Source organism: Thunnus thynnus, chromosome 1 (genome assembly GCF_963924715.1).
Source record: "Thunnus thynnus chromosome 1, fThuThy2.1, whole genome shotgun sequence".
Lineage (NCBI taxonomy): Eukaryota > Metazoa > Chordata > Actinopteri > Scombriformes > Scombridae > Thunnus > Thunnus thynnus.
The window spans coordinates 4,044,501-4,060,182 of NC_089517.1; the positions used below are offsets into that span (position 1 = coordinate 4,044,501).

Consider the following 15,682-nt stretch of genomic DNA (forward strand, 5'->3'; position numbering starts at 1 on the left):
ACCTCTTGTGATATGTGTAGTCATGGAGATAGTTTTGGTTTTATTTGTCCAGTGTTTGAGATGTCTGTCACCACACCAGTTCAATGGAGTTTCATTTGTGGTTCTCACAGCACTGAAAAGTTACATTAAGTTAAAATCAACAGCAGTGTGTTTTCTAGAAAGTGTGACTGTTACTGTGGATAATCCACAGAAAATACTGTAAAAAGATGTCAGATTAGTTTAGTAGAAAGTCTTTCCACTCAGAATTGTTGAGAATGTGTCCTGTGGATTGTCCAGAGTAAGTGGGGACATTGTTTTTAGAAAGACATGATACTGTTGAAGTCTTTTAAATGTCGCTTTTTAATGCACCTCCATTGTATTGGGATGGTGGCAGAAAACTCAGAGACAGATATCTCAAAAACTGTGAAGATAAAACCAAAAATAGAGAATAATCCTCCAAATACCTGTAAACCTCTCTGTGAATCATATTTTATAACATTGGGTCATAATTTTATACAATTTAAATCTAAACATGTTCTGAGTCTGTAGTGTTGATTAATAATTGATAACTGCTGTTGATAGACACTGTTGTCCCATAATGCAATGCACAATGGAAATAAAGGAACTACTGACAGCTGGTAAAGAGTGACACCATTGTTGTCAGTAGTGCAGCGGCTTTGATTACAACTTTAAAAACATAAAACTAAAGTCATACATTTGTAGAAGAAAACTTTATACCCAATATTTGTGAACTTATCAAATTTGAAATTGTCAATATTAATCTCAAGTTGTAGTTTGGTGTCAAGTGTTAGAGACAGAGATATTTAGCCACATGGTCTTTGTACATACAGTATATTATCACCATCACTTATCATTATACACATAACTATACTGTATGTCAACCTGTAAAAAAGAAGAAAAAAACACTGACAAAGCACAACTTGTTTGTATCTTGTTTAATTCATTGTGTCAGAAGTTGAACATGATCAACAGAGCAGAAGATGCCACATTATTCCCACAGTTGGCTTGTTTAGACAATATTTAAACATGAGCTAAAAGGTCAGTTACAACAACATAAAGACTCTTATTCACTGACTTTTATCAAACACACATCAAAAGATCAAATGTTTTACATGTTCCTATTAGAAATAAACTGTAAAAATATTAAAGAATAGTAATGACATGTTAGAGTAGTAGTAATAGAAAACAACAAAGTAGTAACCAAGAATCTTTAAGCGAGGAAAACATGTAAACAATGTAAACAATGTGTGGAAAACATTTTTCTCTCTTTAGAGAATAATATTTGAAATGTTGAGCATCATCAGAGACAACATCCAGCAAATCATTTGCATAATTTCTGTCTCATTAAAATTTTAAACCCAATAAAAGTTTCTTAGAAATCATCACCAGACAAGCTTTTAAAGAGTGATTCAGTTTTAGGACCTTTTAATTTAGTTCATCTCTGTGCTGTTTGTTCTTTAATACTTTCAACAGTAATCACATCAGAGTCCTGATTCTAAACAGGGTTTGAATGTCGTGTGTTCACACTAAAAAGTGACAAAAGTAAATATGCAGACTGAAAAACAGGTGTTGGACACTATTCTCCCATGATGCATTGCACAGAGGAAATGGAGGAGCTGTTCACAGCTGGAAGAAATTAAAAGTAATTGTGGAGGTGAAACAGCTTCAGGAACAACTCAGAAAACACAAAGTAATTATTATATTGTAGGGAAAATGTTTTAACCGGCAGCAGTTTTCTGATGTTGCAGTTTGAGGTAAGTATTGTTTTATTTCCTGTGTGTATAAAACAGTTAAATATGTTATGATTTCTTGTGTACGAAATGCAAAAAGCAGTATATTATATGTATGTACGTGGTGTGAAAACTTAACTGGTCTGCAGAGTCTAAATCTTAATCATGAATTCTGGATTACACACATAATAAGGGACATATGAGCAACATGATCTCCACACTGTTCAATAAGAGCAGATTGATGCTGAGTTTCATGAACTAACTAATGAAAAGGAAAACAGGTGAGAACCAGATGAACAACAGGTCAGCTGCTGTGTGTGAGTGTGTGTAGATATATTAGTAACGCTGTATATGTTGGTAGATAAGTTACAACTAACAGGAGAGAAAAAGACATGTGGTTAGTTATGTAGAGAAATCATGACATAGTTTATCCACCAGAGAGCAGTGATGAGTTTATTTATTATAGGAAATTCACCCACTGCATTTCAATCAGGTCAGTTTATTTATGGAGTTTGTTTAACAAATTAAAACAGACATAATTATAAAGATCAATGAGAACATTAGTGAAAAGTGTAAGAATGAATAATTTTGGGAGAATAAATGAATAATAAAGACCAGAAGTGTGATCTTCCTCATTACAGTTACAAATATTTAAACCCTCATTTAAAGATCGTTATCAAAAATGTTTATTTTAAAAAACATATAATGATTTTTTATTTATCTTGTACATATTATTTAGTTATCTCAGGTAGCATCATCTCTAAGGAAATGAAACTGATTAATTAGTTATTTTTGTGATTTGTAAAATGTCAGTAAATTGTGACTCAGGCTCTCAGAGCTGACGGTTCCTCTTCAAAATGTTGTTCTGGTCGACCAACACAAAGATTATCAGTTTATTGTAATAAACAAATATCAAAACCAGTAATATTCACATTTAGGAAGCTGAAACTGGGGAACTTTTGCCATATTTGCTCAAAAAGTTTTAAACATTCATTTGATCATTAAAATTGTTGCTGATTAATTTTCAGTTTTAGCTTTAATATGAGTCAGTTAACAGTAAAGTCCTGTTGAGTCTTTATTAACCTCCAGTATCAGTCTGGTCAGTCGTTGAACTGCTTTTCTGTAAACATAATTTTTGATTTACCAATCAGACATGAACCAGGAAGAGGAGCTGCTCCTGAGACACCACCATCATCATCATCATCATCATCATCATCAAGTCCTCCACACTAAAACAACACATCACTATGGTAAGGTATATTTATGTTTCAGCATGATGTTCAGGTGGAGATTTTGGGTTATTTATGTTAAATCACATAATAAACGAAGGTGTCTGTCACTAGTGACGCATCTCAGATCAGAGTGATGGAGGCAAAATCTACATCTAATATATTCAAACGTTTATCTGAAGATAATATGAAGCTTCAACCATTTAAACGAGTCAAATCAAGTGTTTATCTTCCAAAGTTTCAGTCTTTTTACCATAAAATTCCCTCTTTTTGTTTCTATACATCCACCACAGTTCAACAAGGAAACACAAGTCAGTTTTATACTTAAAAGACAAACTGTGGAAGTTTTCTACTTGATTTGACAAACTCAGTCAAAGTCTACTGAAGCCTCAAATTAACTTCAGCATTACTGAAAGTTCACTAGGAAGGAATCTTTTAACAGTAACTATGAACAGGAAGAACAATTACAGCAAGTAATGTTCATCTGGGCACGACTTATCCGTTAGTTTCAATTTAATAATAATGTCAATTTGTGAGCTTGAAGATTCGTTGAATTTTGTCTTTCTCATCTCAGGTCAGAGTGACGGAGGTCAAATCTACAGACGTCACTTTGTGCAAAAATATATTCAAACGTTTATCTGAAGATAAAATGATTATATTATATTTAAAAAACTAAAATGAAGCTTCAGTCATTTAAATGAATCAAATCAAGTGTTAATCTTTTAAAGTTTCAGCCTTTTTACCATAAAATTCCCTTTTATTTCTATACTTATAGCACAGCTTAACAAAGAAACACAAGAGTTAATTTTATACTAAAAAAAACTAACTGTGGAAGTTTTCTGCTTGATTTCACTAACTAATATTAATAATAATAACTAATATTGTTAATTTGGGCTCCTGATTTATCTTTAATGTCAATTTGTGAGCTTGAAGATTCATTTTTGACAAACAGAAGTCTTCCTCTGACTTGTTGAATTTTGTCTCTCAGATATAAACTTGTTATATTGAGACATTAAAATGATTCAAACAAACAAACAAACGTTTCATTCATAGTTTATTTATTGAAACTAAAAAAAAAAAAAAGAACAAGCAGGTAATGATGTGACTCAAGCAAACAGAGGTACAGATAAAAATAATGCATTTGAAAAGGTCACTTTTTTTATTATCATTATTATTATTATAAAACCCCAAAGATGAATTAAATGAAAACCCTCACACACACACACACACACACACACACACACTCTCTCACACACACTGTAAAATGTAATTAGTTGGCGTTACTCAAAAAAATATGCAAACTCATTGCCTTAAACTAACTGAGTTAAGTAAACTTGATTAAGTTAAGTATATGTAACTTACTAAATATAAGTGTGCAGTACTTGTGAGAACTTGTTTATAATAAGTTTACTAAACTAAACTAAACATGATTATTTTGAGTTCACAGCTCTTGAATTAACTTGCTGGTTATGACTGCATTGGACTTAAAATAAGTAATTTATTGTAACTTTATTGTATTGAAATTAACTCGTCAATTCTGAGTCTTCAGTACTTATAATAACTTTGTTATCATCTCTTAATTTGAAAGAAAAAAATACTGCGAAAAAGAATGTCATCTGCATTCAATTTATTTAAAACGTGTACAGAATTAACAGTATGCAGATTTTGTGCTCACAATTTTTGATGGATTATGTGCTGGTCACAGTATCCAAATATCCAACAGATCACATTTCTTTTAACACGTTAATACCTGAATTCACAAGGCACTATTGTAAAAAAAATTGAAATTAAATGAAAATGTTTTCACGTCACTCTTGAACATTTCAAAATGCTAAAAGCAAACCTCTCTTCCTGTCATAAAAACATTAACAGTATGCAGACTTACTGTGAATCTTAACACGCACAATTTATGCTGGATTACAGGTATTTGCTGGCTAGATCATCGAACATATCACATTTCTTTTTAATCAACATTTTAACATCAGAATTCACAAGAAGGCATTATTGTAAAAGCACTCAACAGGTCTGAGTATCAATTGAACAATGAAATGATGATTATATTTTCACTTGACTCTTAAACAGTTCAAAATGCTGTTTATAAAAGCATCAAACGCCTCTTCTCTGTCATAAGAACATTAACGGTATGCCACATTATCCAACATATATTTCTTTTTACACAACATTTTAACACCTGAATTCACAAGAGGGCACTATATATACCACCAGCATAAAAGCACTGAACAGATTTGAAAATCAACTCAACAAATAAACTGCATCTAGGCAGCTCTTAAAATGTTCAAAATACTGTTTAGTTAAGGCATCTCTTCTCATGTCTCTGTCATAAGCAGTTCTTGAGTGCAACCTCACATCTGACTCCTCATTCGTCAAACAACATGTTTTTAACTGTTAACAGTTTTGGGGGTAGGGCTTTGTTTCCCAAACCAAGCATTACACTTTGAATGAATTTGAATGTGTTTCCAACACATTTTGGGTAATCGAGGTTCAAGGCATATGTGAGGCCAAATATGAGGCAAAATGCCTGTGGCAAGTCCCGAATTTTGTCCATCACAATACCTCCCTCAAGGACGATGGCTGTGGACACGGGCTGCTCAGGATCGTCTTCACTTAGGATGGTCAATACACCGACTGTGACATTGTCTATGGCCTCATCTTTCGTTGTCTCCTGCAAAGAAACAAACAATCAGCAAAACAATGTGTAGTCAGGAAGTATTTGGATAGTTAGACACTATGATCATTATAAACTATACACTAAGATCTGCGATGGAGAGACAAAAAATGAACAATAGAATAACAATCAATAGCTACAATAACACCCTCTAAATTTGAAATGAAGTGAAAGATAAGACAGTAAAGGAAGGCCTACATTAATGAATACAGGCAGAAATGTGAGGGACATATATCTTTGATGTCGGTATTACAAGTGAATATACTGCATTTTGTGCAAGTACTTACAAAACATGTCTTATAGAACTTGTTTGGGTCATCACCAAAGACGATGGGAAGGCCTTTGAGGACCACGGAGCGTCTTGCAGTTACATCCGATGACTTATAAGACAGAGACAGAAAACATCAATTAGAATAAAAAAAGTCAGACAAAGAATGAAAATGTTGGTCTGTAAGTGTATGTAGATGAGAGTAAGAACTTAAAACTTAAATTATTAAATTAATTTCTTACCAAGTTGGCCATTAACTCTTGAATCTTCAGTCCAGCAGCTCCCTTTTTTGACTGCAGGAGTTCAATGATCCGTGGAGTGTGCTTGTCAAGAGACTCAAAGAAACTGCTTTCAAGATGTTTGGTGGCAATTCTGCTAAACTCTGCAAAGACCTAAGAAAAAAAAAGTAGGGCAATGGGGTAGTGGGGGGGCAGTGAGAATACCAGTTAAGTATGGTAAAATCACACACCATACTATTTCATATAAAACTGAATGACATCAATAAATTCTCACTGTAAGAGCAAGAGTTCTTTACTTGAAAAGAACATGTTAACGCATAAACATTTACAAAGACTTATATCTTTGTGAATCTGCAGTGAATTTATTCTTTCTCAAGTTCAATTTTTATTTTGTTTATCTTATCAAACCTGCTTTCAAATATGCAGTCAAGAGTAAAAACTCCCAGTGACCATTCATGACAAAAATAACTTACCTCTCCCTCTGTAAACAGGGCTGGCCACCGTTCCACTATGTCCTGTACAGCAGGCTCCTTTTTCACGATCTCTTGCCGGCGTAGTGAGAATGTCTGGTCCATCAAGTTTGCCATGAGCAAGCCATTGTGTTGTTTTTTCTTCATTTCTTCCACGAGAACGAGTCTGGCACTTTCAAGGCCTTCTTCATTCTGTCTGTCGGGTAAATTGGGGAGATAGTTTGCTTCCCCCCTCTTCGGCCGTTTGATGTTTTTTCTTGATGATTCACCTTCTGGGTTGTTTTTGCTTCTTTTGCCCCCATTAACTATGACATCCTCACATCCAGCCCTTCTGAGCTTCGTACGATAATTTCCCATTTTAAATTTAAGGCTGTTTTTCCAGCCATAGTATCCTGGCTGAGGACCAAGCTCAGTAAGGCTTGGATGCTTGCTGATAAGAGATTGGGACACACTGGTGTAATCATCATCATCAGGGTACGCTTTAAAACTGTACATGGCCTCTGCTAGTTTTTCCAGAATATCATGCTTCATATCACGTGACAGCAACATACGTGTTCCATCTTTCATAAAGGCAAGATCAGCTTGTCTCAACCTGTATTCAACATCCACCGAAAAATTTGGAATATCAAAAAACTCCGGCCATTGTCTTCTTAATGGAGTTTCAGTGAGAGGCAGTATATCCGTATCTATTGAGCTGCAGTCAGCATCTGATGACGTGCCAGGCGATGTCACAGCTGATAACTCTAGAGTCATCAAGGGAATGATTTTTAGTGTCGCTTTTTCAGGCAAATCAGTGATGTGTGTCAAATTACAGAGAGCATTATCAAAGTCTTTGTCTTCATACTGCAATATAAAATCATACTGCAGGGAGAGTTTCTCCTTCATATGTGCTTTTAACTCCTCAATAGAATTTGGCCTCTCATTTAAAACCAGTTTCCTGATATCGTCTTTATTGATGACCACTCTCATCAGAAGTTGCTGTTTTTCCATCATGACTTCTCAACCTGAAAAGGAAGAATATTTGTATTGGATTTCAAGACTTCAGTATTTACATACTCAGCACAGTATGTATCATTTCAGGGTTATGAACTGTCTGCCTCTAATCCTGTAAAGGGATAGAGGAAAAACATCGTTCAGTTCAGACAACTGTGTGACAGAGAAGGTGGACAAGTGACTGAGCTCATATGCTCTTAGATGCTCATCATACCATGAGGCCAGAAGTTTGCAGACAAATACAATGTCACTATTGATCACTACAATCTTTGATATTTGTCTGAAATCTGGTAGCCCAGAGCAAGATCCCACTGAAATGACCATGTCAGCACTGTACTTAATGCCATCAATGAAGACAGAGGGTGCTACCAAGACTGTCTGGCTCTGCTGGCCATTTCTGTGATAGAAAAAGTTCTGCACATTTTCAGGAAATGAAGCAACCATCACAGACTGGACTTTGTCGATTTCAACAGATGGCTTGAAGAATGAGTTAGTATCTAAATGGAATGCTATCATTTTCTGGTGTCGGACAGATAATGTAAGTGAAATGTTCTTGAAATTGCGAGTGTGACGCAGAACATCTTTGAAAAACTTGTGTTTCCCTTCAAAGCGCATTGTCCATACGTCAGACAATGGACAGAATTTTTTTATCAGTTGAGGATAGTGCTCAATGTAGTGGTGTTTTGGGCGCAATTTCTCGTTTGGGAACACTTTCTGAAATAAATCTCTATGCTCTGCAATCTTGCAGTCAAAAAAGTACAGAGACTCCTCTGTAAAGCTTGCAGACACTGAGATTTCCACTACATCTTTTAGGTTCATCAAAACTTCCCAAGTTTCATCCCCCTCAGGGATGTGATGACCAATCATAAGTGGCAGAAGTCTGAGAAGTGCCCAATTTTCATGTGCATTTCCTCCAATTGTTGCCATGGTAGAAAAGTTTTTTCTGACAAGCTGAGGTTGGTTGGTTTTGTCTGAAAATGCATATGGAAATTGCTAATGGCCTGATTAAGGGTTTCAAGAGAGAAGTATCCATTTGATATCAGTACCTTCAAGCATAAGGCTAATTCACCTGGAACAATGCCTTCAAGAAGATCATGCATTAGGTCAGGTGGATAACCATCAACAACATGAAAGTGTTCTAAGCCATCAGTTAGAGGGCAGCTTCTTTTAACACCAAACTGTGGAGCCAAAGAAGGATCCTGTTGTACGTTCTTGACCTGTTGGTCATGATTTTCCTCTGTTCTTGGTTGAAATGAGCCTGTTCGCACTTCCTTGTGTTGTATTTCCTCTCGTTTTGCCATACAGAATCGACATATTTGGCTAACGGTGAAGCTTTCGAAAAACCCTCCAAGAGAATGAGCAGCTAAATTATCTGCAGCAACAAATAATACAGTGCCTTTTACACTGGCCCCTAGCTGTTCAACATACACACCATGTTGCTCAAGAGAAGCCAGGTCTTGAATGAGAGGGCGCAGAGTTTCCCAATAACCATGGTCTTTCATATCACTGGCCTTGCAGAGCAGGGCAAGCTGAATGCAATGGAGACCGGAACGATACTTTGAGTGCAGATTACCAAGTGCCCAGTAGATTGCACATAACTTGTGTTTGTTTCTGGAAGTTCCCAAAGGGTTTGCCACCTCAAAATCATCTATGTACAAGAAAAGAACAATCGTAAATATTTGCTCTTTCAAGAGAGAGTTACTTTTAAAGCAGGAACCATCCCTAAAAGAATTGTATTTCTGTGTCAGATTTGTCTCAGGTGACATGGCCTTTTCCAAAATGTCTTTATTTGCTAGCAACGTCTGCAACATTTGTAATATCGGGACATACATAACTGTCTGCTTGTCATTTTTCAGCACAAATTCAATTGGCATTACCACAGAGAAGTTGTTTAAAATGTATGCTTTTCGTTTGCTTGCAGTTGACAACGACCCTCCAGGAGAAGTGAATCTCAGGAATGCATTACTCTTAGTAACTTCTCTCACTATTTCACCCACTAAAGAGTCATTAGGCTGATCGAGTATTCTTTGAAGTGAGGTATGTAACAACGGCTGTGACAGTAAATTAATCTGATTGATCTGTTCTATAACTTCTTGCAGGGAAGTCTCCGAAATGTTAAGAACTGAGGACATTTTCAGAAATAGAGCAGCCAAATTATGTTCCAACTGACTCTCCAGTCCTTCTGCATCTTCGCTCTCCACGACTTCAAAGTCAGAATCATCAGCTACAGAGACATTATCCTCGGCTTGAATATTTAAACTGGGGGGAGGTTCTTCAGGTAACTTCCCTGAAAGAATTTCAGTTTTGAATGGCATTGTACTATGTACTGGATGCTCTTTGGATTTATGTGCATTAAATGTGGAATAATTGCTGCTCTGGAAGTTACATCCTTGATATGGACAACTAACCTTTTGTTTCAGTCTCAAATGCCCACGTAAATGGGTGAAAAAGTTTGAATCAGTGCCAGGCTCAACAAAGTCACACAGCGGACAGTGGAATGCTGTTTCACTCCTTTTGCCTGGATCTTTTTGAGTGTGCCAGGTAGATAAATGCACCTTAAGTGCATTAAAAGACTTAAACGTGCATATGCATTCCTTATGTGGGCAAGGAAGTTGTGCAATCCGTGTATGGGACCCATGTTTTAAGCGGTAATGTTTAAGTAAATGGCCTCTCTTTTCTGCACAAAATGTGCAGCACTTACATGTCCACTGCATTTGAAGGTTTAATCTGGTTTTGAAGGGTCCTGATTGATAAATCTGAAATGAAAGAAAATAAGAAAATGATTAGAATATGTAGTTGTAGCCTGAGAGATAAACACACACACACAGACAATGAGAATCCTCACCTTGGACGATACTCTAGATGTGTCCACTTCAGCGGAATGAAGACCAGGCAGGGGTTTGGTCTGCTTGATAAATCTGAAATGATAGAAAATAAGAAAATGATTAGAACATGTAGTTGTAATGATATATTAATTACTGCACAAGGAGAATCATGAGAAAATACCGTCTACTGCTGAGATTGTGCACTGTGTGGACTCCTCATTAGTTTGAGCCTGTGTTAGACATAGTTAAAAAGAATAAAACAATTCAACTGTTAATACTTAATATTCAAGCATTCACAGTATTTTAGCCATCTCCTATATGACCAGGCTTTACAATGCTGTTGGTCAAATACAAGTGAAAACTATGACAAACACATTAGTCACAAAGACAGTTCTAAGGCTGACAGATATGTAGCTTATGAGTCTAACAGTGATCCTATTATCCTTAAAACATTACTGTTTGTCAGTCTTGATGTTAACTAGGTACTAATGGATTTAATTTCAGTTTCAATCTAAACACACACACACACACCTGGATTATTATTTTTTTGAAAGGTTATGTATTACGCGCCACACGAATTAATCACAAACTACATCAACCTCATGTAGGTGTTCCTGTCAGCTGCCAAAGTCACATATGAACAACTAAATCTACATTTTTTTGTGAATATGCTGGAAACTGTCTTAGCCGAGAGGGCTCTCTCCCTGCCTGTGTGTAACGTTACAAAGTCGGATAGACAGAGTTGAGACCGTGATGCTTGCGGACCTGGGCGCAAGCGCCTCGGTCCCGACCGCATCACTGTCGTGCTCAAATGGCGCTAAAGAACACCCACTCGAGTAATATTGCTTAAGTGAACATGACCCACCAGGCATGCACCCTCATGGTTTCACCTAAAAAAAAGCCTACGTTAGCGACAACAACAAAAGCACCTAATTTCACTGACGTTTTGGGATTTTACAACTTTATTCTACGTTTGACAGTCGTGTTTTGCGAGTAACGTGTCCTTGCATCTCCAAGCTAACTTAACTTCTAAGAAAATAACCCCCCTTCCCCCCACCCCCAGCCCTAGACTTGCACTGTGTCTCAAATCACATACTTCTGTACTTACACTTAACATTTTGAGAAAGTAAGTGCGTTCACACTGAGAAGTATGTAAAAATACACTGTGAGTACCCAGATGTTTCACTCAAAACAGTCAAAAAGTTGAGTGTGGAACTATGGACACTTCTCACCCTTAATGGCCGCCATCTTGGCTACGTGGGGGGGGGGGGGGGGGGCGACTACTTTTCAAACTGAAAATCACCACATCACACAAATGTAAGTTATAAATGTGTTTTGAGCACTAAGCACCACTATACTGTTGTTGGATATAAGCCATCAATATATTTTTTGGGTTGATTTAGAGGTCTGTAATTATTTGGTAGCACAAACTATAAATGCTAACGCTAGCGATTGCTAACGCTAGCTAATGCTAACCCCAAATGACGGATAAGACTACACAGAGACACACGTCCTAACATCGTACATGATAGATAATGTTATCCATCGCTCTATCGATTGTTTTCTGGTCGGTTTCATCGAAAACAAATGCATTGGCCGGGAGAACTGTTAGCGAAACAGCAGAAAATCGAACACACTTGCATAGTTCCCCTTTTAGTCAAGCATGGACTCACCATATCAATGTTCCAAGCAGCAGCAGAACGATAAATCCCAAAATTGAAATAATGGCCGTTGCAGCCGTGTCCAAGTCCAACGACATAGGCATACCGCGCCAAGAGGCAGGTGGTTGATGATCTGTGCAGTGCGCATGTGCAGCCGTTGAACCGTTAGAGTGGGGGGGGGGGGGGGGGGGGGGGGGCTGTAGCACTTTGTGGCACTGCCAGCCCTGGTCGTTCAATAAAGTTGTACCAATAATGTTATGTAAAAGCAAGAAAAGAAATTAAGTAAAAAAAAAAAAAAAAAAAAAAAATAGAGGAGCATTTTCCTGTGTAAGTGTAAGGAGGTAGAAATAGGAAGTAACTTAACAAGAAAAAATACTTTAAGTGCCAACACTTCTAATATGTAGGGTGTTTAAGTATAAGAGTAAATGCACATAGTTACATGTAACTAAGTACATTAACTCATGAAAAGGCCTAAGTTGCCAGGACTTGTTTTTTCTAAATCAATACAACTCGAGCATACTGAGTTTGGAAGGTTTTTCAACTACAAAGTACAGGTAACTTATTCAAAATGAGTGTTAGCAACATGTTAATAAAAACTGAGTTTAGTACACTCAATACCTTTTATTAAGGCCAATGTTTAGATTTACAGTGCACACACACTCTCTCTCACTCTCACACACTCTCTCTCTCACTCACACACACACTCTCACTCTCTCTCTCTCACACACACACACACACACTCTCTCTCTCTCTCTCTCTCTCACACACACACACAAACTCTCTCTCACTCTCACACACACTCTCTCTCTCTCACACACACACACTCTCACTCTCTCTCTCTCTCACACACTCACACACACACACACACACACACACACTCTCACACACACACACACACACACACTCACCCGATGAAGCTACACTACTGCGACCCACAGAGCAGCAGTTCGTTAAACCTGCCGACTGTTAGACTGTTAATTAGTGTTCAGAGAAAAAATTCTTCCGGTTTTTCTGCTGATAAACGACTCGTTTTTTAAAAAGGTCGCTCCGAGGTCGGCACACAGTTTGGTCGTTTATGAGGGATGTTATTATTTGGGCGACATCGACGTTTTATACGACACTAAACTCCAGCATTCACCGCAGCAAGACACAAACACACACGTCTCGTCCACGTCCAAAGAAAAAAAAAAACAGCGACAGGAAACAAAAATATGTCTTCATCAAGAAGTGCAGCTTCAGTCGGGAGGTGCGTTTCCTTTTATGAAGACCAAGAAGCTAAACGCGGTTAATGAGCTTTTTGGTCCGTTGTGGATGTACTGGACAGTATACAGCCATCAATTTACATCATCATAATAATCCAAGGCAGTGTTGTTGTTGTTGTTGTTGTTGTTGTTTTTCCACCTTTAACTGCTTCTGCTTATATTAAGTTGAAGCTACTAAACAGTGAGCAGCTCCAACATGTGATTAAGCAACAATACCTGATGCTGTGAAGCTGAACTCTAATACAATATCTGGAGAAAAAAAAATAATAAAGCTTCAAACTTCTAGCTGCGAGGCAGAAGAAGAAGAAGAATGTTGCAGCTTTGATTGGTGCAAAGCAGAAGTGCAGGACGACGCTTTGTGCCTTTTTTTTTTTTTTAAGCCCAGATAATTAGTTCTATATTTATTCTCTTGGTATCGAGTCATCCTTTAAGATAACTTCCTGTCTAACTGCTGCACGGAGAGGAATGAAGGAAAAAAAAAAATGGAAAAGCTGGAGGAGGGATGGATGAAAAGAAGCAAAAGAAAAGCCGGTTATGGAGACGTCTCGCACGGTGTCGAAGCGCTACGATGAGGTGAAGAGAGAAAAGACCCGAGTGTGAAAAAAAAAGGGGATTTGAAAAACTTCTTCTTCTTCTTCTTCTTCTTCTTGGCGGGCGGGGCGACATCATTGCCGAACCTCCACGTAATTGGCCGGGAAAAGGCCGTAGGCGCCTCTGCAGACGCCTCGCCACCAGCCCTCATCGATCATCTCGATGTTGGTGATGATGTCGTCGGGGTCGAAGGAGATCTCGTCGTCTCCGGCTGAAACGAGACGACACAGATGAAGTTGGTGATGAAGGTGTTTGTAGAAATTAAACTATTCGTTTATTTTCAATCAAGCAAAAATAATTTAAATTCAGTCGTTCTATCGTCTCAAATGTTAAGATTCTTTGTTTTCTGATAGTAAACTGAAGATCTTTGGGGTTTTGTGTTGTTGGTTTAACAAAACAAGACATGCAGACAACACATCTGTTTGTTTTAATTAAATGTTAAAGCTACACTTCATATGTTTTATTCTGCCTTTTTAATGCTCATTTACTTCGTATCTAGTTTGATTTATTTTATTGTTCTATCAGTCTTACTCGTCTCTTTCAGTCTTGTATTTATTTGTATTCTTCTTCCTGTTCTTGTGTTCTCCGGGTTTCCTGCTGTATGAAATGTTTTATATAAATAAACTGTTCTTGCAAAATGAAAACAAAGACAAACGTGTTCTACTGGTGTTGCTTTCCAGCAGATCAGTGTTAGAGAAATGTGACTCAGCGCTGCCTTCATTTCCTGTCAAAGTTAACTAAACTTGGACTCAGCAAACAAAACTTGTACATTTATTTTGCCACACTGAACTGATTTCTTACTGAAATGTTACTGTTTTAAATGCTGGTGTGACGAAGCTCTTTGATTCTGAACCAAACATTCACAGCTTCAGTCTCACCTGCTTGGTAGTTGTACAGAGCCACCGCTGTCACCCCGAGGTCCTCGCCGTACTCGTACTGTTGACCGTCTGCAAGACAACCAGGGTTTGTTAAGTACAGACTGACTCTGCAGGAAGCGTCTGGATACAAACCAAGTATACAAGACGTCATTTATCCTGTTCAGTTCTTTAATCTTTGTTTGTCTCTTGAAGATCCTCTCCAGATGTGTTTTAACATCAGGTGTGTTTTTGACATCACCTCGACCTAAAATAAAGGCTGTTTGTTGCAGGGAATGAATCGACACAAACTGTTTAACATAAAAAGTAAACCCTGTCACAGCTTAGCAGCACAGACAACAACAAACCTGAAACAACGTCAGAGAGTCACCTTCTGCTAAAACTACAGAACAATAAGACCTGATCATCTGATTAAAGGGTCAGTTCACCCAAATCACTACATACAACTTTTTGTAGACCGTTTTATTTGTAGGTTTTGATACTTTAAACTTTTTAATTCTATTTTTATACACTTAAGGTCAAAATTTGACACCTACAGTTCCATATAAATTGGAAAGAGGATCATGTGATATAATCGAAAGATCCAGAACAGCTGCTAAATGGATGCTGTGGTAAAGAATCAACTTTGAACCTCAGTTTTGTTTTTATTTAATTTTATTATCTACTAAAAAAACTGCAACACAACACACACACACATATATACACACACACATATATATATATACACATATATAAGGACAGACAAATACAAACACACACACACACATATATATATACACATATATATAAGGACAGACAAACACACACACACACACATATATATATAATGAGACAGACATATAGAGACAATGAT

At 37.2% G+C, this 15,682-nt stretch overlaps 2 protein-coding genes and 1 long non-coding RNA gene across 3 annotated transcripts in view; 1 reads left to right on the forward strand and 2 right to left on the reverse strand.

Annotated features, from left to right (window-relative positions):
* LOC137189345 (uncharacterized) overlaps positions 1-15,682 on the reverse strand; it is a 79,019-nt gene that overhangs the window by 32,582 nt on the left and 30,755 nt on the right. The window lies entirely within an intron of this gene.
* Positions 1,625-14,908, forward strand: LOC137189451 (uncharacterized). Its single transcript, XR_010929644.1, has 3 exons — positions 1,625-1,754; positions 2,882-2,980; positions 14,821-14,908. It is a non-coding gene; the product is annotated as an uncharacterized lncRNA (long non-coding RNA).
* Positions 4,572-15,682, reverse strand: part of LOC137189258 (uncharacterized) — a 41,232-nt gene continuing 30,121 nt past the window's right edge. Inside the window, exons 24-32 of the mRNA XM_067599050.1 lie at positions 14,833-14,901; positions 12,114-14,165; positions 10,622-10,670; positions 10,461-10,533; positions 10,317-10,371; positions 6,626-7,626; positions 6,156-6,305; positions 5,933-6,025; positions 4,572-5,642 (exon numbers count right to left, since the gene is read on the reverse strand). Of these exons, the coding sequence (XP_067455151.1) occupies positions 14,029-14,165; positions 14,833-14,901 (206 nt within the window). The 3' untranslated portion in view covers positions 4,572-5,642; positions 5,933-6,025; positions 6,156-6,305; ... (3 more) ...; positions 10,622-10,670; positions 12,114-14,028. The remainder of the gene's footprint in view (positions 5,643-5,932; positions 6,026-6,155; positions 6,306-6,625; positions 7,627-10,316; positions 10,372-10,460; positions 10,534-10,621; positions 10,671-12,113; positions 14,166-14,832; positions 14,902-15,682) is intronic.